At 48.8% G+C, this 23321-nt stretch overlaps 5 protein-coding genes across 5 annotated transcripts; 3 read left to right on the top strand and 2 right to left on the bottom strand.

Moving 5' to 3' along the window:
• Positions 1 to 6402: 6402 nt before the first annotated feature.
• On the bottom strand, positions 6403 to 9420 carry F5147DRAFT_812283 (uncharacterized protein; the record flags this gene model as incomplete). The annotated part of the gene is made up of 8 exons (XM_041443469.1): positions 6403 to 6695; positions 6758 to 7395; positions 7481 to 7796; positions 7848 to 8560; positions 8612 to 8805; positions 8853 to 9038; positions 9075 to 9224; positions 9280 to 9420. The coding sequence occupies 8 exons, from the start codon at positions 9418 to 9420 to the stop codon at positions 6403 to 6405; spliced, it is 2631 nt and encodes an 876-aa protein (XP_041289795.1).
• A 2472-nt stretch (positions 9421 to 11892) lies between these two features.
• On the bottom strand, positions 11893 to 12630 carry F5147DRAFT_776663 (uncharacterized protein; the record flags this gene model as incomplete). The annotated part of the gene is made up of 4 exons (XM_041441882.1): positions 11893 to 12022; positions 12080 to 12380; positions 12434 to 12496; positions 12552 to 12630. The coding sequence occupies 4 exons, from the start codon at positions 12628 to 12630 to the stop codon at positions 11893 to 11895; spliced, it is 573 nt and encodes a 190-aa protein (XP_041289794.1).
• A 260-nt stretch (positions 12631 to 12890) lies between these two features.
• F5147DRAFT_655296 (uncharacterized protein) lies at positions 12891 to 16286 on the top strand (the record flags this gene model as incomplete). The annotated part of the gene is made up of 13 exons (XM_041433963.1): positions 12891 to 13142; positions 13195 to 13393; positions 13436 to 13580; positions 13635 to 13763; positions 13815 to 13921; positions 13971 to 15087; positions 15128 to 15173; positions 15542 to 15554; positions 15593 to 15628; positions 15674 to 15689; positions 15910 to 15960; positions 16024 to 16058; positions 16171 to 16286. The coding sequence occupies 13 exons, from the start codon at positions 12891 to 12893 to the stop codon at positions 16284 to 16286; spliced, it is 2262 nt and encodes a 753-aa protein (XP_041289793.1).
• Positions 16287 to 17708: 1422 nt separating this feature from the next.
• On the top strand, positions 17709 to 18675 carry F5147DRAFT_314428 (uncharacterized protein). Its single transcript, XM_041429179.1, has 3 exons — positions 17709 to 18013; positions 18071 to 18150; positions 18204 to 18675. The coding sequence occupies exons 1-3, from the start codon at positions 17823 to 17825 to the stop codon at positions 18410 to 18412; spliced, it is 480 nt and encodes a 159-aa protein (XP_041289792.1). The 5' UTR covers positions 17709 to 17822; the 3' UTR covers positions 18413 to 18675.
• Positions 18676 to 19728: 1053 nt separating this feature from the next.
• On the top strand, positions 19729 to 21209 carry F5147DRAFT_314465 (uncharacterized protein). Its single transcript, XM_041429180.1, has 6 exons — positions 19729 to 20063; positions 20112 to 20159; positions 20210 to 20278; positions 20347 to 20403; positions 20462 to 20512; positions 20573 to 21209. Exons 1-6 carry the CDS (start codon positions 19886 to 19888, stop codon positions 21154 to 21156), a joined length of 987 nt encoding a protein of 328 aa, XP_041289791.1. The 5' UTR covers positions 19729 to 19885; the 3' UTR covers positions 21157 to 21209.
• The last annotated feature ends 2112 nt before the right edge of the window (positions 21210 to 23321 follow it).

The raw sequence follows: 23321 nt of genomic DNA, 5'->3' as shown, positions 1-23321 counted from the left end.
TAAAACATCGTAGCAGCACGCAAAATGTACGAAAGTTCAACAAATCCAAATAGACCAACGCGGCCTCAAGCATTAGGTTGTGGTTCACCGTTCACGCGCTCTACCATTCTCACTATATCATCCTGTGATTTTTGCATCTGCTGAAACGTTTTGTGCATGTAGCTCCATGTGTTCTCTCTAGTCATGTTGCCTCGCGCTGACGTTTACTGATCGTTGGCTCTCATACCTTCTTCCTTGCTTGCGCCTGACGAGACACAGGGCCAACTTTGTATCCATGTTGATGAGGTATGTGGTCTCTCTCAGTTCATCCTATCCTTGGGTGTTTTTGTTTCCCTCACATTCCTTTTGCCTCGTCATCAATCTTTGTGACTCCAGGAAAACAGCTTGTTTGGGATCGAGCTCGTGCTAGGTGGACTTTCGCACCGGATAGGTAAGCCACACACTTCTGACAATTCTCATTGTTGTCTAACTGGCATAGTCTCGGACCAAACATCGATATACCTCAAGAGAGCTGCTATGCCATCATTGAAGTTCACCTCATATTTGGACTGTATCTATATTTGTATTGTGTCATCGGGACCGAGCTTTGAGCTTGACTGTATTTGTATTTGTATCATGACATTGAGACCGAGCTCAGAGTTTGACTGTATCTGTATTGTAGAAAGTAGAAACTAAGATACACGTCTCAGCATTGCAGGAAGAAGCGCTATAACATTAATGGTACCTAAGATACACGTCTGGAGACGAAACAATATGAGTAAGAGACAGTGTGCAAGGAAAATGAGAACCATACCTCAGCATTGCAGGAAGAAGCGCTGAGGTATAAACAATGTGAAACAGTGATGCTATATACTAATACTGCGTCCGTGATGATGAATAAGGAAATGGAATACGGTGTCGTTGTTGTACATCCAACACACCCCCTCAACGAGACACCAATGCGAGGCCCGAACAATGATGATTAAAGGCAGGGCGTGGCAGAACTTTCGTGAAGATATCGGCTGTGTTCTGGTGTGTAGACACCCAAACTGGAATGAAAGTATTGGCTTCAACATGACGCCGGATGAAGTGATAGCGCAAATCGATGTGCTTCGTGCGAACGTGGTTTGCTGCTTCCTTGGACAACGTGATAGCCCCCGTGTTATTGGCGAACAGGCGAACAGGGAGTGGGAGGGGGATGGAGAGACAACTGAGGAAGGACTGCAGCCAGAGGCCATCCTGAATGGTGCCGGTGAGTGCCATGTATTCGGCCTCCATTGAGGAAAGGGTGTGTGTCGTCTGTTTCTTCGCAGAGTGCAAAACAGGACCTCCATTCAGAAACCAGACGTACCCGGTGATGGAGACCCGGTCCTCTGGACATGTCGCCCAATCAGAGTCGCTGAACCCATGGAGTTCAGGATTGACCCCTGCCCCCCCATAGTGAATGTGCATGTGAACGGTCCCGGCAAGGTACCGTAAGACATGCTTTGCTGCGGCATAGTGCTGGGACTCTGCATTTGCATTGTGTTGGGCGAGATGCATGACCATCAGAGCGATGTCGGGACATGTGTAGAGAGCAAGGTAGAGGAGCTCGCCGATGAGCTTGCGGTATTCCAATTGAAGGTCGTCGATGTGGGGGTGAATGTCAGTGGGACGACCAAAAGGAAAGGTGGGATCCATTGGGAGAGAGACTGGGTTGCATCCTGACATGCTGTGTTCCTCCAGGAGGTACGCGATGTAATCCTCCTGGTGCATCCAGAGTTCACACATCGCGCGGTCTCAGACGAACTGAACACCGAGGTATTTAGTGACGGCTCCCAGGTCCGTTATCCCAAAGTGTTTCGCTATCTGCGCCTTTGTCTGATCCAGGAAGCCCCGATTGTTAGACCCTGCAAGTCCGTCATCGACGTGCCACGTGATGATGCAGATCACCCTTACTCCCTCTCCATTGATATGGTCGAAGAAGAACACCGCATAGTCTGCTTCGCAGTGGAGGAAACCCAGATGTGTTAGCACCTCGCACAGGAGTTCGTACCAATCGTAAGCAGCTTGCTTGAGCCCGTAGAGCGAGGAAAGGAGGTGACAGACAAGTTTCTGGAAGTCGGGGCCGAGACGTTCAAAGCCAGGAGGCTGACGCATATAGACGTCTTCCTGTAGCTTACCCCATAAGAAGGCACGGCGCGCGTCAAAACAGTCCAACTCCCAGTCGTGCAAGGCAGCATAGGCAGCTAAAACTCTGATAGATGCGGACTTGGCGACAGGCGCAAATGTACATCCAAAGTCAACTCCCGGGATCTGGGAGAATCCCTGCACAACTAGATGCGCCTTAAAAACCGGTCCTCCCTTGAGGTCCTCCTTAAACTCCAGGACCCACCGGCACCCAATCGCTCGACGGTCAGGCGGGAGAGGGACAAGTTCATATACAGACATCTCACTCATCAGGTTCATTTCCTTCCTCATAGCGGCCAGCCAATGGTCCTTGTCTGGGTGTCGCATCACTTTGTTGTATGTGGCAGGGGGGACTTTCAAGTCGTACCCAGGGCTGAGAGGGTTGCGACGAGAGTCGCTGCGAATTGAGAGACAGGCTACCTCGACAGCGATGAGGGCTGCAAGCACCTGCGGGAACCTGATCGTGTTGTCATCAGGTAAGATGGCGTCTGGGTCAACCAGCGGAGCCGGAGGAGGCTCAGGCATGGGCGTAGGCACAGGCACAATGGGTGCAGGTGCAGCTTCAGTGAGGCTGGGGGGAGGAGGTATGCCATTGACTCGTGCCGCGCGAATGTCCCGCTGGCGAGCGAGATGCGACTTGTTGGCGATGAGGCGATCCCGTAACTGCTGGCCCTTTTCAGTTGGCACAGGTACTCTTCCTGAGCGCCAAATAATAGCACTGTGAGGCGGGACTGGAGGAGGCGCAGGAGGTGCAGGAGGCAGGTGTGTGACCCGAGGAGGCGCAGGTGGAGATACGTCGTCATCATCATCCTCGCTGTCTGTAAGTGGATGGTTAGACAAGGTCTCATCAAAGATTACGTCGCGCGAGTTGAAGAAGGCACCGGTCATAGTGTCACGGCAACGCCAAGCTTTCACACCAGGCGGATACCCCATGAAGATAGCCTCCCGAGAACGGGGCCCAAGTTTCTGCTGCAGTTCAGTGGGGATGCGTGCAAAACAGCACGCGCCAAAGACACGGAGGTGACTCAAGTTTGGCTGTGTACCGTGCAACATCTCATACGGGGTTTTACCTGCAGGTAAGGCTCGTGATTCCGTTCTGTTAAACAGGTAGCAGGCCATGAGCGCAGCCTCTCCCCACAGCGAACTCGGCAGATGCGCATAGTCCAGCATCGCATACATATGACCTTTGATCGTACGCATCACCCTCTCTGCCTTCCCGTTCTGCTGATGAGCATATGGGGCAGAGCATTGACGCCGGACGCCGGTCTGCTCGAGATCCGCTGTGAAAGCTTTGTTGATAAATTCACCCCCGTTGTCGGAGCAAAAGACCTTGACACGCAATCCTGAGAGATTTTCCCAACGGGCGCGCAGCAAACGCCAGGCCTCCAAAGCTTGGTCCTTGCTGGCAAGAAGCTGAAGGTTGAGGGCATGGGTGCTGTCGTCGAGGAAGACGATGAAGTATCATTTCCCATGGGGAGTCAAGGTGGGTATGGGCCTGCAAACGTCGGAGTGAATCAGGTCGAGGAAGTGGGATGTGCGTTCTGTCTCGGAAGAGTGGAAGGGTTGGCGAGGATGTTTAGCAAGGATGCAAGACTCACAATGTGAGAGGGGCGTGGCAGAATCTATAGAAATACCCTTAGCCACACGGTTGAGACGAAGCACTGCCTCCTTTCCAATGTGCCCGATATGAGCATGCCAGAGGTCTAACGTGAGCGGAACGTGTGTAAATGCAGACACTTCAAGCTGTTGTGGCGGTAGGGGCGCAAGCTCAGATGAGGGAATGAATTCAATGGTTGGCACATAGAGTTTCCCGGTTGCGGGGATGGTACCTAGTGAAATGCCCTTGTACACGAGTTCGCATGTCATGTCAGAGTGGAAATTGACGTCCCATCCCTTCGCATTCATGCAGCTGACGGATAAGAGGTTGAGGAGTGCATCGGGTGCGTGCAGACAGTTTGAAAGACGTATGCAAATTCATCGCCCGCCAATGGTGAGCCACGCCACACAGTTACCTCTACCGGTTGTCTGCAAGATGCCATGATTGGCAGTGTGCACAGACATGGTGTCCGCCATGGAGTAGGTGTGAAAGAAATGTCTGTCCTTGACAAGCGTGACTGTAGTGCCAGAGTCCAGGATCGTCGTGAAAGGAAGATTGATAGCGCACGACATTTCATTCGGTAGTTCCATGATGGAGGCAAAGGATAAGTTCTCCATGAGACTGCTGAGGTCAGCTACAACTGCTGCAATGGCAGGCACAGGCGGGAGGGTCGGAGGTGAAGATGCAGGAGTCATGACTGCTGCAGCTGCGACTGTGGACTCCTTCTTTTTATTCTTCATCCACGGTGCTTGTCCTTCCATTCCTCCCCCTTTGCCATAACAATGAGCATGATCGTGATCACCTTTGTGACATCCTGGCATCGTGCAAAATATGCCCTGCAGATTGTGCTTGTGCATCCGTAGCCCGGTTATGGAGTTAGTTCCGTTCGCAGTGGAAGTAGTGGCAGCGTTAGCATACTCTGAACCGGGGCGGGAGGAATGAGTGTGTTGAGTCACGACATGTCGCGCAGCTTCAGATGTGATTCGTGACATGCAGCTGTCAAAGGTGAATGTCGGTCCAGTGGCAGGAGTCGCAGCCATGGACTCATTGTGCATGCGCTGCTCAAGTAGCGACTTGAACTGCTGCCAGATGGGCGTCTGGGGAAGACCCATAAGCATATGATAAATTGCGTCTGTCTCACCCCAAGGGGCACCAGCATCAAGTAAGCGTTCACGAAAGACAGCGTGTTGTGCAACGTAGTTCGTGGCGTCTGCAGAATCCTTCATGCAGAGAGCTTGTACCTGTTGACAAAGGAGGTACTGGGCACTCATGTCGGTACAGTTGAAGTTTTCTTGTAGTATCTGCCATGCTCTATGTGCGGTAATGGTGTGCGAATGAGGAATAAGTGATCCAACAGAAGAAGTGAGTCGACGAGTGACGAGTTCCTTAGCCTTCATGTCCTTGAGTAACCACTCACGCATCTCCGCTGTTTCAGCGGCCGTGGGGTTGGCAGGATCAACAGGTGTGGGCATTGTCGAAGGATGTCCGAGAAGATCCCCTGGTTCGGCTCTCATGTTGATGTGACACCAAAGATCTTCGCAGGCAAGTGTGTACTGCATTTTGGTGGCCCAACCAACATAATTTTCCGTTCCAAGCAACTCAGGAATGTGGTCGTGCTTCCCCATAACGATACCGTTGTGAAGAGGGACTGGATGTGAGAGCGGTGGGCAGTGCATGAGGAAGTTGTGTTTGAAGTTACTGTGTCTGGCTTTGAGTTAAGCCAGGGCTCATAACCTGTAGAAAGTAGAAACTAAGATACACGTCTCAGTGTTGCAGGAAGAAGCGCTATAACATTAATGGTACCTAAGATACACGTCTGGAGACGAAATGATATGAGTAAGAGACAGCGTGCAAGGAAAACGAGAACCATACCTCAGCATTGTAGGAAGAAGCGCTGAGGTATAAACAATGTGAAACAGTGATGCTATATACTAATACTGCGTCCGTGATGATGAATAAGGAAATGGAATACGGTGTCGTCGTTGTACATCCAACATGTATTTCATCGAGACCAAGTTCTGAGTAACTAATTGGATACTTTGTGAAGTAGTTTTGTGTACTCATATTGACGCAATATTGACGCAATATTGACGCAATATTGATGCAGTTCTATCATTTTTGATTATTGCACAGCATGCACCACACCCTGGCAGGAGTATCCATACTCCTTAGCCATAGTAACAGCATAGTTTTTGATACTCACCAAGGAATCCCCGGTGCTTCCTTTATTGATACTCTTCCAGGGAGTATGGTCCCTTCACGTGCTTCCCTTTATTCATACTTTGCTGGGGAAAGGTAGCACAGTTCCTAGCGCAGTTTCTCAGGCCCCACTGATCGGGGAAGATCTTACTGGTTCTCGTCCCTGGATTGTTTCCCTTTGTGGGCTTAAATATAGATCCTCCCCATCAATGGGCTTAAATATAGACCAATCGCCATCAAATATGTCGTCCCACACGGCTACCGCTTTGTTGCCCAATTTGGTAAACACGGAGAGTTGTTGAAAACATTAAAACATAGCATTGCTATGCCATTGGGAACAGATAGGTGCTAGTTTATTGTTTGGAAAAGATAGGTACTAGTTTGTTGTGTCAATAGCATGTAGTTAATCAGACATTAATGACAAAATACATCAGAATCACAGAAAAAAACATATCCCATTAGATAGCGGTATTGCACGATGACTGGGCAATGAGGCCAGGAACAACGCTCCAAATTGAAGAGCAGTGGTCACGCATCATCCTCCGAATGGCAGCTTGCCGATGTGCATACGCTACTGCGCCTTCATTCTCGATGAGCCCGAGCCACGTCTTGGATGTTGCACGTTCCACCCACCAGGCCGCATGCCAATCAAAGAATGCGAGAACGCGCCGCATTTCCTCCTGCAATAATTCTACCTCCTCAGACCATCGGTGAGCGCGTGCACGAGCCTTGCACCACTCAATGCGCATAGCTGGAAAACGGGGTTCAGAAGGGAACTGGCTGAGACGGTGGGGGACGGTGAGGTGAGCTTACCATCTGAAAGCTCTTCCTCTCCGGCGCCATAACGTTGCTTCCAAATCCATGATATGGAGACTAATCTTCGCCCCTCAGAAATACTTTCACCTGCTGCTTGGTCCTCCGTCATTCCACGGACATCCTCTTTCTCGAGCACCGGGAACTCGGCCTTCCACTCAATTTCAAGAAGAGGCTCGGCAAGAGCACTGAGGGAGGCCCAAGCAATGCGATATTTGGTGGCAGCAGCGTCAATCTTCTTCTGCACTGTGTCGATGATCCCACGTGACCTCGTGTGTCCGCGTTGACTGGTAATCCAGTCCTTCTTGAAGCCGGTAAGATGACGCTTGAGCCGCAGATGCTGATGAAGTTCATGTAGCGCCTCGTGTCCCTGGGCTCTGCGAAGCTTCCATTCGATGAGCAATAGGTTTCTGTCACAAGATAGAGACTGGGTGACAATAGCTGAAGGCATCCAGAGCTTGATACTGTGGACGTCTTCTTCTGTATTATCAGAGGTAGCATCGATCATCTCACGAAGACGTGCGACACACGGCATGTAAAGAGTTTGAATTTTGATCCAGTGTTCGATTCGACGACGAAGTGTGTTTGTCCGCTGCTGGAGTGTAGATAGCTGGATTTCGGTAGCGTGTGCACCTATGCTTGAGGTTTCATGAACAAGCCGGCGCCTGTCAAACAAAAACTATTTGTCAATTACATTGAGGATCGGAGAATAATGGTACTTACTGCTGAGTCTCGAGCTCGATTCCGACAACTATCAGGACACTTGGTGAAACCTCAGAGTGCAAGGACATGTCGAGTCCGCGTTTGAGTTGGTTTGCTTCAACTTGTGAGAGCTCCAGTCGAACAGAAGCTTGCGTCATGGGTGAAGATGCTGAGTCGAATGGGTTTGCGTTAGATCGGTCAGTCTCCCAACCCTCTACCATTGTACGCCAGGTTGCGAGGCTCTCGGCTGGAATTGCATCTTCAAAATCGACAAGGTCCGAAATATGTTGATCACGTTGAGGGATGGCATCCTTGAGCTTTTGCAAAAGAAATACACCTGTTGAAAGCGCCAGTCAGATAACTATTGATGACGAGGGTAATGACTTACCAAAGTTAGACACCTTCCGCCAGTTCCAGTCGCCAAAGTGGTCGTCGAGCGCATCACGCCTCGAACCAGGTCCCATCTCCCGTGTGCTGGTAGCCACGGGATTAATATTGGACCATCCGCGTTCGGGCGCTTCGCCATCGGTTCGGGCCATCCCTTTGATAAGATTGAAGGAGAATTTAGTCTGGCATGGAGCGACGTGGGCGGGGAGGTGGAATTTTGGCACGAGGAAGGTTATTGTCTTGCTGGTGTGCGCCAGATGAATGTTGGAGGGATACCGAGACATGCGCTCCCAAAGATGTTTGTTCCACTGGCACGCGATGTCATACGAGACGTTGACGACAACAATCTCGCTCGAGTGTGTCATTGTTGAAAAAAATAAGTAATCCATGTTAACATATCTCTCCCCCTTCTGGAGATCTCCTACCGCCGAGGGACGCTTGAAGTTATGCCTTGCACAAACAACGGCACCAATGCCCGTCGCTGCAAGGCCGCGCACTCGCTTCGAATCCGCAAGGTTCACTGCGTTATGACTTGTGCAGCTGCTCTTCTCCTGTGTGAGCCCCGCGTGCGTGTCTAGGACGCTCTTGAACCCGGAATCCTCGACAAAATACGCCCAGCCCTGACTAAAACTGGGATCCGCTTGCTCCGATGATTTGTTCCGACGACACATTCGAAAATTCGCATCGATCCCGACAAACAGGCTATACAACCACCTATGTGGATCAAGATAAGCCCTCGTGTATAGGTGAATGGACTGGACTTACTGTTTTTCTTTAGGGGCGTCTGCCCAGTGTGGTGGAAGGTTTTTTCCAGGTTGGGGACAAGCCGGGCAAACCACGGCAAGTTCGCCCGACTCCGTCCCCAAAATCCCAGAGATGTCGTGAGCCCGGCCTGCTCTTTTGAGGGCAATTAGATGGCGGTACTGGCGGCTAATGCGAAGGAGGGATTCATAGCGGTCCTAGTATATAGTTAGTCATAATATGTATGAAATAGCGAAAGACTTACCTTGGGCCTCTTTGCGCCTGTGTTGTCAGTCAAGCGAGACAAAGCTTGATAATACTCGAATGCAGAACCCTTGGATTCGAACGTATACATTTGAAAATGATCGAGGAGTCGGAAGGTAGCAGCCGTTCGAGGGTCAGTACTTGTAGCAGGGTACCATCGAGCACGCAATAACTGAATGGCGTGAGTCTATGCGGCTTCGCAGTTGCAAAAATCGAGCGCAACACTGTGAATACCGTTAGTGTTAAGAACTGTGAATTCGGCATCAAATGCTGGCACTGGGTTACAACATGAGACCCCCGGGGGATGCCCGAGTTGCATGCGTAGCCCAAGATCGCGAAGGGAGGTGCACTGAAAGTATTCGCCTGTCCAGACCTGTGTGTAATCGAAGATCAGAACTTAGAAGGCAAATAAACTTTCAAAACAATACCTCGACATGATGCAGGGGCATGGCACAATGGAGAGCTACCACGCACGATTGACAATACATTTGAAGTCCTTCACAGTCGCTACAACGATATACGGGCTCGTTGTCACAACCATGGAGGCCGTGACAGAATTGAGACAACATCGTGTCCCCACGGCTTTCGAGCCTGATGAATTCGCGAAGGAAAATGTCTCTCTCCAGAAGCCACAGTTTTTTAGGGTCGTCCTTTAATTGCAAAAAATTAGCGACAGGTAAAAGAACTTGAAGTGAGATGCACATACTCCTGGTGAGCGTTTGCTTGTCTTTCCGACTGGCTCTGGATTGAAGTTCGTGTCCGCAATATAATCTATATAAGCGTCTTCAACGACGAAATCAGTTTCCAACTCGGAGGGTGTAGAAATAAGTGTTGATGGCACATAATTAGCGGCTGGTGAGATTACATTGGGCGCAGAGAAATATGTCGTTTTGGCTAAAGGACGGAGTCTGTTAGTGACGTCAACAGACGTGTGTGTGTGACATGAAGTGCCAGGCCCCGCATTGTTACAAGTAACATCGGTCACGTGGCCCCCCCTATCATTTTCCCCTCATCCTCGCCCTCACCATCTACCGGCTCGTCCTTCTCTACCGACTCTCCGTTGACCGGATCCTCGGGACCGTTCCCGTCCCTCGCATCATCCGCCTCTATGCACGTGCACGCACGTTCCTCTCTTGATTCGACCACCAATGTGGTCCCGCACCTCTGACTCGGTCTGACTCGTGCCACCAACGTGGCTTTCCTCTTTCTGTTTCCCCTGACTGCGGATTCCCGCACGTTGTATTCTTACCGTTGGTCCGTTCCAACGTTTCTCGGTCTCATTCCACATTCGACCATCCATCACTAATCCGGCTGTGTTGCCAACGCACCTATACCATTCCCGTATCCCCTTTACCCTTACCTACTGTGCGGTAGCCTTGCCCTTAACCCTCTCCACTTAGTATAAGTAGTCGGTCACCTTGTACTAGATTCTCTAACTTGAATCTACTCAATCTTCCCTGGAACATACTTCCCTCTGAAGCCCCCTCAGCTTCAGTCTCTAGTATCTTTTCTTAGTCGCTCATCGCGGCTAAGTCTACCTCGATCGACCTCATCGTCCAGACAAGACAGTCCTGACCTTGAGTGACTTCTCACGACATCCGTCTACGAAGTCACGTGACACGCGCGTACTGTGATCGCTGCCGACTCGTCGTCGCCAGGCTCACTTGCTATACCGGACCCTTCCGGTTACGTCACGAACGTTAGCGGACGACGCCCCTCTTAGGGCTCCGCCTAACAGATCTATTTGAGTGCGTAACACGCATCATCATGCCCAGCTGCTGCAGCTCGTTGTGCTGCATTAGCAAGATTTTCTGCAATAAACTGGCGTTGATATTTGTCGAATTTGCGCTTGCGAGATGGGGCCATGATCGATCAACAAAAAAGATCGATCAACAGAAACGATCGATCAACAAAAAAAAGCTTGTCATGTGAGTACACAGCGATTCGAATATGTAATTAATGATCAGGGCCTCTGCCAGACTAAGTTATTGGTAAATAATGCATCGTCGAGGACATCTGGTCCTTCATCCATAAGCCGGAGAATTTCCTCCTCTGATGCAAGCCAGAGACGAGCACGGCAGAGGAGACGCGAACATTCGGTCATTAGCTGGACAGTACAGGGACCCTCCAAATTGGTAACCGAACTTGCCAGTGTCTCGACTTCTTCAAGTAAAATCCTCGCCTCCGCTAATTCACCCGCAAACCCAGGTCTAACCGCACTCCAGCCCTGTTCGTCCACATTTTGAAGAAGGGCAATAATGCGAGGTTCACATCCGTTGTGATTTCGGCTACCTCCAGTGTAAGTTCTGGTCCATAGGTCTTCCATAGTATGAAAAGCATCGAGGGTAGCCTATAAAACGAATAAAAATGTCTTAAACCTCCAAAATTATGAACATACCTCTGTAGCACCCTGACACCGCCTCCATCTATGCCGTGCTTTGATTCGTTCATAGCCCAGATGCCTTGCGTTTGAGTAATAGTTACTGAATTGAATGAAAAAGAATGAAAAAAAAACCACTTACCGTGCATAGTGTATACGTTTTGAGTGTTTACGTGCTTCTTTGCGCTCTGGCGAAGGCTTCCGATGCCGCCCCATTTTTTTGGGTGAAGTGAGAGTGTGAGTGGTATGATCGGGAGGTGAAGTTTGCGGTGAGGCAAAGGTGTGGCAAATGCTATAAAGCACAAACACAATTACATAGTACTTACTTAGGTGGCACTGCCACAGCTTCGGGACAATTACTTTGGTAGCATCGTTGCATCGTGCGTGCTGTACTAGCTTGAGACGGGCTTCACCAGGCGTTAGAGTAGCACGTTTGCAGAATTATATACTGCTCACATTCAGAATTTTTTACATATCCCGAGACATCTTCATGAATGTACGCCCAGAGTCCAATTTGAACAACATTTGTCACACGACGGACTAGAATTCGGCTGTCTCAGGTGACGATGTATTTGTGAACAAGAAAATGCGATTGATTGACAAGAATATGACAAAATAGACTACATAGATACATCTACATTGTGCAGCGTGGACTCTCACATCATGCCGGCACCTGCGTCACTCCACCAGCAGCCAGTGCCTCTGTGTACGCTCCTTCAGCAGCAGCACGAGTGGGGTGACGAGCAAAACATGCACCCGGGACTCCAACAACATGAATATGAGCACTGTGCCTAACAATTAGTTAGAGTGAATTCAAAGAAACACGGTTAGGGTGTCAGAGAACATACCAGCCCTGAAAGACGCCTGTCTCACGCCCAACGGTGATAGTGTACCAGCGTGAAGAGGCAGGAGGGTTGGCATGCGCTTGTGCCAGAGGCTGCGCAGTGACAGTTGGAACAGGTTGCGCAGCTGGTAATGTGGATGGTTGAGCGGTTTGCGCAGCTGAATCAAGTAATGTGGATGGTTGAGCAGTCCGGGCTGGAACAATGTCAGGAGGAGGCTGCGTCTGGGCTGGAACAATGCCAGGAGGAGGCTGCGAGACAGTTAACTCGTCGTCACTGAGGTCATCACCGGCAGGATCAGCCGCACCTTCATATGAAATCAGCGTCAGCGTTAGGTTTGATTGACATAATGACACTTACCATCGGCTCGGGCAGGGCTATTCTGGGCAAAGGTCAACTGGTGGGATCCGTTGTCAATAGCCACTTGTTATATATACAATCTCAGATACACAAATAAAATGATGACAAGAAAACTTACCATTCTGGCATATCAGTTGTAATGCACTCCAAAGCTCGGTCAAGGTGAAGGTGTCGTCCTCATCAGGGTAGACCTTCATATTGATCAAACAGGAGGAATGTTGCGAATTTGAACTAGCTGTGAATGTTGACGTTAAGTTTCTCATACACACGGGGCTTATAGGGCTGAAAAATAAACGCCTCATCTGATTGGCTGAATTGGAAATAGAGTTGAAACTCCGTCCTATATGGGGCATTCATACAAGTCGGAGGTGTCGGTGTTATCAAACGTCAAAAAACATACTGTATGTGTGTCACACGATCTTGTATTGATACCTACTTACCTTGATGGGAACAATAGATGCCTGGAGCCTCGTGGACGACTCACGAACAGACTGTTTGGTTGAAGTCTAAGATGGATGGCTTCCGCTTGAGTCAGCTGCAGGGTTCTGTCTCCGCATACTTGAACCAGTTGTGCTTAGAATGGTTTGTGAAATGGCCAGAAGTTGGCATCCATTTCAAAGATAGCACAACTGGGATACCTCTTACCGAGGCTGAATTAACAAGTGATCAAATAAAAGAATTAGGTAAACTCGTTAAGCAGCGCAAGGGAGTACGTTACATACATTTTCATTTCGGTTCACGGCTAAACCACCTTAATGCAGCAACTGCGCTCTTACTGTTATCGAGGAGCGTCTTCTGCTGGTAGGGCACGCCACACCCAGTTCACCAAGACCATCACCAAGTTGATGGCAACTTCGACTGCTCGGACACGTGGACCTACCGCTGTGGAACATTTCTTACAAACGGACTACAAGGAAGACTCCTCGATCAAAGAAGAAGTTGCGGCCCAAGTGGAGAATGGTGAGTACACAAAAAACACCCGCATGTCCGGCATTTGCGCAGAAGCCAGCAAGGTGATGGCAGCCCGCGGCGAAGCCTATGTGATGCAGATGGAGGAGCAGGCGAAGGCCGAATGTCGGCATCGTGCTGAAAGGGCAAAATGTGAACTTGAGGGGTTGCGGAATCCCTCAGACTCTCTCAAACTTCAGTACGTTTGTTTTTCGTTCACTCAAGTTTCTAAGTGCAGCTAACATACAAATAGATATATTGAAGGTTTGGGTGGGGTAGCCGGGCAACTACTAGAGACGATATTTGAGACAACTGGTTGGCACGGGAGCATATACCTAGGTGGCCCGGATCCACGTGCAAATGGGGACGTTCGTGTTTTCAGGTGAGTATATGCTGCTACCTCATTGGAAAAGGTATTCTAATGCGCGGACAGTTTTCACCATGGGAAGGGGAGCACTGGGTTCACCTTCCGCGACTCACTTCCCGACCACACCAAACGGATTGTTGAACCATTCACCATGTTTCTGAAGGGCGCATTTGGTAAGTACACGACCTTTTAATTATAAGTGAAATTTTAAAACTTTCACAGCTACTAGTGCTACATCTGCACCACCTGAAGTATTGGAGCACATCGACGTTTTCAGTGGGGTCGACACGTTCGATCCCACTCCTCTTACGTTCGATCCCACTCCTCTTACGTTCGATCCCACTCCTCTTACATTCGATCCCATCCCTCCAACAACTTCTGACTCTGTGCCCATCGTGGAAGGTGGAGGTGTATCCATACACCCCGCTGAAAACGAGCTTCGTACAATGATTCACCCAACTTCCCATGGCCCGCATGAGTATACATTCCCCAACAGTTCCTTCGATTCTGGGTTCTACGAGTCTCTCAACCCTTACCTTAGTTTACCTGAGCCTGAACCTGACACGGAGTCCGGCCTTCCAATACTCCCTCCCTTCCTTTCTCAGAATAGCCCAGACACGCCCATCACTGCATGGAAGAAGGACTTAGATGCTGGTAGGATTACCAGCTTTTCTCCACCTCGTCTTAGCGCCACCTTTGCGCGTGTGGCTTCACATAGTCCTTCTGGCCGTGGCAAGACAATACCCCGCGCGCGTCCTGTCACTTTGGGTAAAGCTAAGGCCCCTTCTATCTATGATCACCTCTGTGATTCAACATCAACGTCTCCCCGTGCACCTCCGGCAGTCCCAGTATCGACGGTTCCTATGGTTCCGGCTGTGCCTGTGCCTGCAACTCGCGGGTCTGCATCTCCCACCCCACCTCCGTCTGCTTCTGCTACTCTTACAGCTAACACATCTGCACCTCCTGCCACACCTGCAGCGTCTCCATTCGCTTCTGCTGCTCCTGCAACTCACGGGTCTGCAACTCCTGCCACACCTGCAGCAGATGTGCCTCCGTTTGCCTATCCTCCTACCTCACCTACAGCAGTCGCGCCTGTAGCAGATGTATCTCCGTCTGCTTCTCCTCCTACAACCACAATTGATTTGGTGCCGAAGGCCCCCGTGTCTAACATGTCCACGAGCATCGAAATGTGCCCTGCCAGCACCACTGTGGACCAGACGACGGAGGAGGTGCAACCATTTGATGATGTACTCAATCAGTCGTTCCGTCGCGGCAGTCGAATGCGCCTCCCATCAACCCATCTGACGGATGCTAACAAGATTGGCGGCACTTCAAAGAGGTAAGTCAAATATTCTCAGTGTGGTGTAGAAGGGTCACAGCGTCTTTTTGCAGATCTCGCAAGTCCGTCGCGTGAAGAAGGCCACTGTAAGCTCATTGGGAGCATTTTCTCAATGTTCTTGTCACCATGTATATACGCGCGCTGTCTTAATCTTGTACCATGTATTAATCAATGCAAATATATTCATTCTTGATGATACAATTGTTTGATTGGCACCAACAGCACATGCTACTGTATTGATACATGATGGGCCCAGGACTTACTAGTAGCGAAGCATGTTGCTTTTAATACTGTACAGTCTACAGGACTTAGCAAAATTTTGGTTGCAAATGGCACGTGCTAATGTATTGATACAACGAGAAGACGAGAAGCAGACAGTCTACAGGACTTAGCAAAATTTTGGTGGCAAATGTCACGTGCTTATGTATTGATACAACGAGAAGAAATATCATAGGGTCAAATGTCACGTGCGTATGTATTGATACAATGAGAAGAAATATCATAGGGCTTGTTTTGGAATGCGTCAATCTAAAGAACCAAGGTATGCAACATATTTAGACAGGATAAGAAGGTGTATCCTAAATAGGAACAGAAAACCGAAGGTATGTGATATATTTAGATGGGAGAAGAAGGTGTATCCCAAATAGGATGGGTGAGGAACACTCGGCTTGCTGCTTGCCGGATAATTGATACCGAGAAGCGCAGAAGCACAGCAGGAATTAAGGTACATCCTGAATAGGATAGCCGGTGATGCCCGAGAAGCTGTTTTTCAGCCCTGGCATGAGTATTGATACAGAGAAGCCTGTATGCATACTATTGTAGGGGCTGGGGATCCTCGCTAAGTATCAAAAACTGTCCTGTTACTATCCCTGGGTTTGTATTGATAAATATGCCAGTATACCCTCCAGCATGATGTTCATGTCAGGTGACTGACAGATTATCTGCCATCCAACATGACCTTGCTCTGCAAGGTAATGTGTTGTGATTCACCCAATCCTTCAAGTTTGTCTATCTTACCTTCAGGCGTCCTGACTTCAAACGGCTTGTCAAACAAAGCGTTAAATCGTAATTGGTGACACTCAGGCCAGACGAGCGGATCAGAAGGCATGAGAGGCCAGGATTCAAGTGGTATTGTTAAAATCGGAAGCCCGAGTATGGTGTCAACAAAGAAAGGGAAACCAATACTCGCTGAGTACTGAGTACTGAGTAACGGTGTTTGTCAGCCGAGTCGGGGATTGGCGCACACGCCGCTACAATATTAATAGTCACCTTGCTTGCAAGGTCATATGGCATGCGACAATGTGTGTGGGATTTTCTGCCAATAATAAACAATAATAAATATCAATAAACTGTATACAACTTTGTTTCTACAATCACAATCCAGTACCATCTACTATGTCGCAAAAGCTCAATTCTGCGCTTGATAACTTAACCATGAAGCAAATCATAGCTGCTATGGGAGACAACAATCTGAATTGAGCAGAAAAACACAAATGCAGTGACTTAGTGGCTAGTGTGCAGCGCTTTCCAGATGCTCATTCGTGCATCATGACTGCAGCAGATAGTAAGGCTACACATCAGTGAATTGATGAGTCCATGATATGGTAGCTGTGAGAAATATAGTCACTCTTTGTCTACTCAATTCCAAAACGCATTCCAACAGCTCACTGTGAAGGAAATCCAAGTGTCTTGATCATGAAACAAACACAATCCATCGAAAACACAATAACCGACGTGACCAGAGCTGAGATGATATTGATCAATTTCCTGCTAAACAGGTTAGCTGGTTGTATACATGCATATAAATTCGCAACTAACGCCGAACAGTATCATGCACAGCCAATTACTGACAAACATGTAGCACAACATAGCACTGTACGAAGCAATACAAGAGAATATAGCAGCCTGCGTGTATCTGCTTAGTAAGAGTGCAGACAAGCAAGGTTAAATTCGGCAACGCCGAACCCTAGTATATACATACTGCTATCTAAATAAAGAGGCACAAATATGTCCAGAGAAAGAAATTATGAGTTCAAGTGGTGGGAGGTACGTGCCTAACTCAAGTGGAGCACGCACGGTGCTGCCAGTACTGTCAACGCGAATTGGTTCCGCGCGATCAAACGCTCCGTCCTTATATGGAAAGAAAAAAGACAATACAGGCGGACATTGCCGAAGCACAGCCTGTCAAACATCCTCGTCAAGTCCCAAAGGGAGTCACAGGTGTCTTGCGCAAGATCCGTGCATTGTTCGTCCCTCGTTCACTGATCATTTCAATCATTAACGTTGTCACCCTTCCCCTGCTATTAACCAGGTCGTATTCTTCGGACGAGTTCGACCGTTCAGGCCATTTCTTCCACATATCCTCAAGTGATTACTTGCCCACTCTAGTAAATAGCCCTCAAGGCTCACCCTTCTCATTGCCCAGAAACGTAGGGATCACTCAGGGTTGGACTACTCGATGGTGGATCGTCGAATCATTGCACATATCTCTATGTGCAAAAATCTAAATCTACATCATCTCCACTTCCAGGCTACTTTCCTGTGAGACGTCTGTTCCATCTAAATGAATTTTACTTGTCTGGAGATCTTCGTGGTGGATGAAATCTGTGCTGTTATTGGAAGTGATTCGGCAACGCACGCTTGCCTTGAATCGATGACCCTCCCATCAGTATCTCGTTGTCCAATCTTGACTTTCCGTAGGGTTTATTGGGACGTTCAGCCAACTTCATCTTGTCATGTTGCGAAAATTGACCTTAGTAGTAGGACCACCAAACAAGCTGGAAGCCGATTGTCTTTTGATGGCGTTGAGAGTTGCATCTTTCCATGTGCCGGTGGTAACCTTTCGGACGGACGTACTACTGAGCAAAGTTGATGCTAATGATATTGAGCCTTTGCTCTCGGTCATGGAGGAGGTTACTGTTTGTGGGTAAGTGCTCCACCATGTCGCTCTATGTACTTTTCATATAAATCCCGCATTGTCTAGAAACTCGTTTCAGGCCGGTAACTTAGTAATTCGTGAATCTAAAGCTAGTAGAAGCACAGCACTATCACTAAAACAGGCCTGTGCGTTTAACACGTTCATACACACAAAGATATGCACCTCACATGGGCTATTGCTCCTCATATGGCAAGGTTTCCGATAACCGAGACCGGGACTCGATATCCAATTTTGAATCGTGTCCAACATTCGCTCATAACTTTGGCGCGCACTTGTACTGAAGAAGTGCATCCCGCGTACATCCACGATGACGGTTGTGGGATTACAGCACTGTCACAGGTCCAGGCCACCCTCGAGTGGGTCTGTTTGACCTTACAATTTTTTTAAACTGGAAATAAGATACTAGGCGCTACTTTACCCACTTCCGAACGCCGCAAGTACTGGCCACAACTATGTCTTGAATCTATACCTCCTTCTTCAATCACTCTACCTCGTTTGTTTTCTCGTACTGACCCAGGAACAGCCCATAATATTGGGAGTAGAGGCATCGGAGGAAGTCGAAAACTAAGAGAGGGAGAGACGGCTGAGAGAGATGTGCAGCACGCATCAGACATGTACGTGATGAAAAGTTTATCTCACGTCTATGTTGATCAAGGTTTCCTGTAGAAGTTATGGATGAACTAGAAGTGGAGATGGACACTGGCACAACGGAGATCTTACGGTGGTCAGTTGCATGTTTCAAGATCCGGATGCTCCTATAAATGGTAGCACAAGATCTAGATGGGCCATACGTAAGAGTTCCAGCCTCATCCCTTCCTCACCCGGAGCGCTACTTGGACGTTGGTATGACTTATGGGTACGTCAATCACCGGTTTGACTGCTCGAGAAACAATCAAATTGGCTTGCATCCCCAAACAGAACTCCAATTGACGTGGCAGCAGCAGGTGCTCGTAGCACACTTAGCTGGGGAGCTTAATGTTTAGCTCCCACAGAGCAAGAGGCAAATGTTTCAGCAAGTGTATACTTGGACTTCCGAAGCTTGCATGGCATGAAGGGCCTTGGAGGAGTGGGTCCAAAAATTTAAATAACTGCGACAACGACGATGCGGCACGTTCGGTCATCCACACTATCCACGCAAATGTGACAGATCCTCACTGCAGCCTTTAGGAGCGTGCAGTTCAGAAGATTTTGCGGTCATCGTATATAATACCGGCTGTCAGCTAGCTCCGTTTCTCATATTTTTCGGGCTCCATATCATGGCTCTTTATTCAAGTCCCACGGTGCTTGCTAAATTAGAGAGAAGGCGACTGACCCGCAGTTCTGCTAGCTAATTCTAGAAGGTTCTCTCATCATCTTCAAAACTCCCCTGGCACTTAGCTGAGGAAGTAACAGAAGTCAAAACACAAGCAACGACAGGTACATCGTATGCTTATTCGCCGGGTCTAACGCAAGTAAGTCTTTTTGTGCAATTTATGTTGTCAGTACTGACATGGATCATAGATCTTGAAGCATAGTATGCAGGTCAACTTCATCGCACCCCAGTAATTGGACAATACGTGCATCTTTTACACTCAAATATTAAGAGAGGCAATGCTCTACTATGTGATATTCCCGTGTGCCGTCCTGATTTGGAACTCATGCCAAGTTTGACACTAGCTTATCGTGTCATCCTCATAATCACGCGTGCGTGCTCGTAACCCCGATTAAATGGTACCTCTGTCACAAATGGTCCTCTGTCACAAAAGTGATTTTCCCGATGTATCTTTAGCCAGGTAATACAGGTCATCGAAGCGTATATAATCCTTCCTCATCACAATGCCTTGAGCATCCCAAGTCTCCATACACTATCACCTTCACCCCATGTTTTCCACAGCTTTCCCCCCTTCGCAGTATGTTACTCTCAGATCCACCACCTCACCCCCAGCCTTGCACAATGCTCGATATTCAGGATGGGTCCAACCCCCAATACAACTTCCCAGTGTTGCTTTGACTGTTGATACCTCCTCGCGTCATCCCCATGAAGTTACCACCACCAATGGTAGTTGCAGTTCTAAATTCATTCGGCTCCATGCTCATTTGTTACTAGAACTTCATCCCTATACAATCCACCCTTACACGAATTCCGGAGCGCCAGGTGATTTTCTTTTCTATGGTTCTATTTTCAAGCTCAATTTGCTTTGTTAGCATCCGCTGATACAATAGGTCATGCTGACTCTCAACTCCGCAACGTCTCTCATTCATGGACATGGAACGGTGGGTTCAGATCATTATATGACCTAATCTGGGTGATAAAGGCGGTACTTATACTCTGTCTCTCCAAGGTGTTCCTGAGACGCGTACCACAGCTCAACATGATACAGAGAATGCAGGGCTCATACGTACGTGTTCTCCTTCGTTTTACTAACTTGCAAGATGTTCAATTGTATATTTTTCTAGACGGCCATTTCACACGACGAATGATGCCATCAAACCTTAACACACAGAAGGGTACGTACGGCTTAATAGACGCACTTGTGGTTATGGATTGATTCTTATATATCCCACCAGCCTTCCCGCATCCATTTCTTGCGCCACCATCTGTATCATTAATATACGATCTGCGCCATCCGCCCACCTCTCTCCGTTTTCCACAATCATCTCCATTTGTGGACTGTGGGTACGAATCCCTCCGCGTCCCACTTACGCCAGAGAGGCCCAAGCAAATACGGATCATCAACCCATACTTTCCTTGGGCGTTTGACCTCGGCCCAAGTGCCGGAGAAGAGGCTGTGACGTGTCTCGACGTTCTCTCTATTCTGCACGCTGCATTGCAGCGCCCACTCACAGACACCGAGTGGGGTGCTGCTGGAGACGATAAACGTGCGAGTCTTATCAGAGCACGCAACCGTCGTCTAAGGATACAACCTGCATTGCACAGGAGCTCAAATCCTGCGGCACACACCAGACCCACAGTAAGCTTTGAGAGACCTGTGCCGCGGCAGCGGGAGCCGCTACTACTCCGTGTTGACTGGCTTGGATCCAGCGTTGCATTCATGGGCTTAGTCAAGGATGAGGCTTTTGCGAGGAAGAGATTCGTTCCGGGTGGTAGGAAACACCCTGAGACGTGGATGGTGAAGTTCCAAATATTATGACTCTGAAGGTCCAGAGAAAATGTACAAATATCTTACTATTGGCTATTTTCATCGAGATTTTGTCACTTGTGACCGTTGCGAACTGCCTGCATGAAATCTAAGTCGTGCAACAGCTCCTGATGATGAGAAGAAGGATCTTGATGCGGAAATTGTGCGGACACCATGATGGCAACGCGGAACGCGTGAATGACCTCTCACATTGACCGTCGTATCATGATATGCAAAATATAATATAGAGCGCTGGCTCATCGACACCGACTAGTCAATCAGAACTGTGCGAGTTTGTCTCAGCCCACTGCCTGCATGTTGTCGTTCCTGATCCTCTCACGTCCTCATACTCGGATCTTGCCGTCTCAGTTGATGTTGATTGGGACTTTGAATTCGCACCCGATTCTGTTCCCCTCGGTTCTTCTAGTATGTAGATCACCGTGACGCCGTGGTCAGCTACAACAAGGTTTCTACTGACACGGGCGGCATTTTGCGAGTCAACTCCAGAGCAATCATGTCTGCCTAACTTTGGTCTAGCTTGATTTTATCATCACTGGCAGCCAGCATCGAACACGTTTATTTCCTGAGGGAAGTCCACGTCACCTTGACGCATTGTACACAATACAGCTACCTTCTAAATCCGAACCCATACTCCCTCCTTCATCACTCTGTGATTGGACCATGTCCCTTTGTGACACCATAAATCCTGCGGTGGGTGCTCTACCGGATATGGGCTGACTATGACCCCACTGCCAGTAGTCGGCCTGTGGCATATTGGCAAGTCTAGACTCTGGTAAACAGCTCGTCCCACGATCCGGACCATGATTATGATTATTGTCTAGGAAGCTGTGGGGCACTTCCAATGCGAGTTGTGTGAGAACTCAGACGTGGAGCTTATGCCAGACTACTTTCCCGTCCTTGTCGGGTTATAGACGCACTTTCCTGGGTTCCCGTTGTCGCTCCTTGTTCACCGCCCTTCATGTAAGGTCCTGCTGACATTGCACCGTCGACGATTCCCAAGTAAGTAAATTCAGAGCCAGATCAGTGGCATGGTACATGGTACTGACCGATGAACTTCTCACAGATCCACAACCTCGTACCCAACCTGACTTATTACATCCAATTATCCGCTTAGATATTCAGATATACAACGTTCCGGGCGGTGAAGTTAAGTTACAGATAATATGATTTTGAATGACCTGATATGGCAAGATCTTCGCGATGGGTCAGCCTATGACATATACGCATATGGTGCAATAGATCTCCCGGGCCACCGCTTGGTCACCACGTGTGATCCCTTAGATCACTTAAAGTCCTCGGGCCATCGAATATGGTCCATTGGATCTCTGCAAAGTCCCGGGCTGTCAATGAAGGTCGCTGAGCCAACGCCGACACGGAAATAAGCAGGACGGGCATTGGAGAATTGAAATCGTGTCGTTTTCAGGAGATGTTTGACCGACATCGACCCAATACTCATTGTACGACAGAGCAGATACGCCGACCAGACCTAGCGACTTGAGTACTTGTCAGGTGTACACTGGCAACGCCGGAGTGAGGCCTACGGGGGGTAGTGCAGGTCGTAATCGAGAAGGAATGGCTGTCTTCCTTCTATATGATCTGACTAAGGGAGACTACTGGATGCAAGCGAGTATTTACCACCATTTGCATAGCTTCAGTAGGGGTAGACCTCAGTCAGGTTGAGACTACACCAACTTCCGTCTGCCAGAGGCAAGCACATTGCCAGCCACGCCAGTCTAGCACTCGGGTGCATTTGCTGCGCAGTGCTGATGGGTGCCTGAGTGAATGATCTCACTGGGATAATGGACTTGGGAACGACAGACTGTGTTATTGTTTTGGTACCCCGGGTCGGCTGATACAATTGAGGCTGTAAGTAGACGACATAGTAGCATGGTATCTACAGCGGGAAGTTCCATACGGAAATTCGAGGCTAGGCCTAGGCTCTACAGGTGCATTCCGAGTTGCGATAACCTATTAGGGCGTGAATTTTACACTTCGAATAAGTAGCGTTTGCCAAGTGATGGTGCAGGAGTGGGTATGATGTTGAAACGTTGATGTGTGGTCGGAGTCCGGAATCTATTCCAAGCCAAAGTTATATCATGTAATATTCCGCTGCTTCAGTTCATATAACAAACCGTGGCGTAGTTGACATCCCCACT

The sequence above is a fragment of the Suillus discolor genome (genome assembly GCF_016758755.1).
Source record: "Suillus discolor strain FC423 chromosome Unknown F5147scaffold_51, whole genome shotgun sequence".
Classification (NCBI taxonomy): domain Eukaryota; kingdom Fungi; phylum Basidiomycota; class Agaricomycetes; order Boletales; family Suillaceae; genus Suillus; species Suillus discolor.
This window is presented reverse-complemented; position numbering and strand designations above follow the sequence as displayed.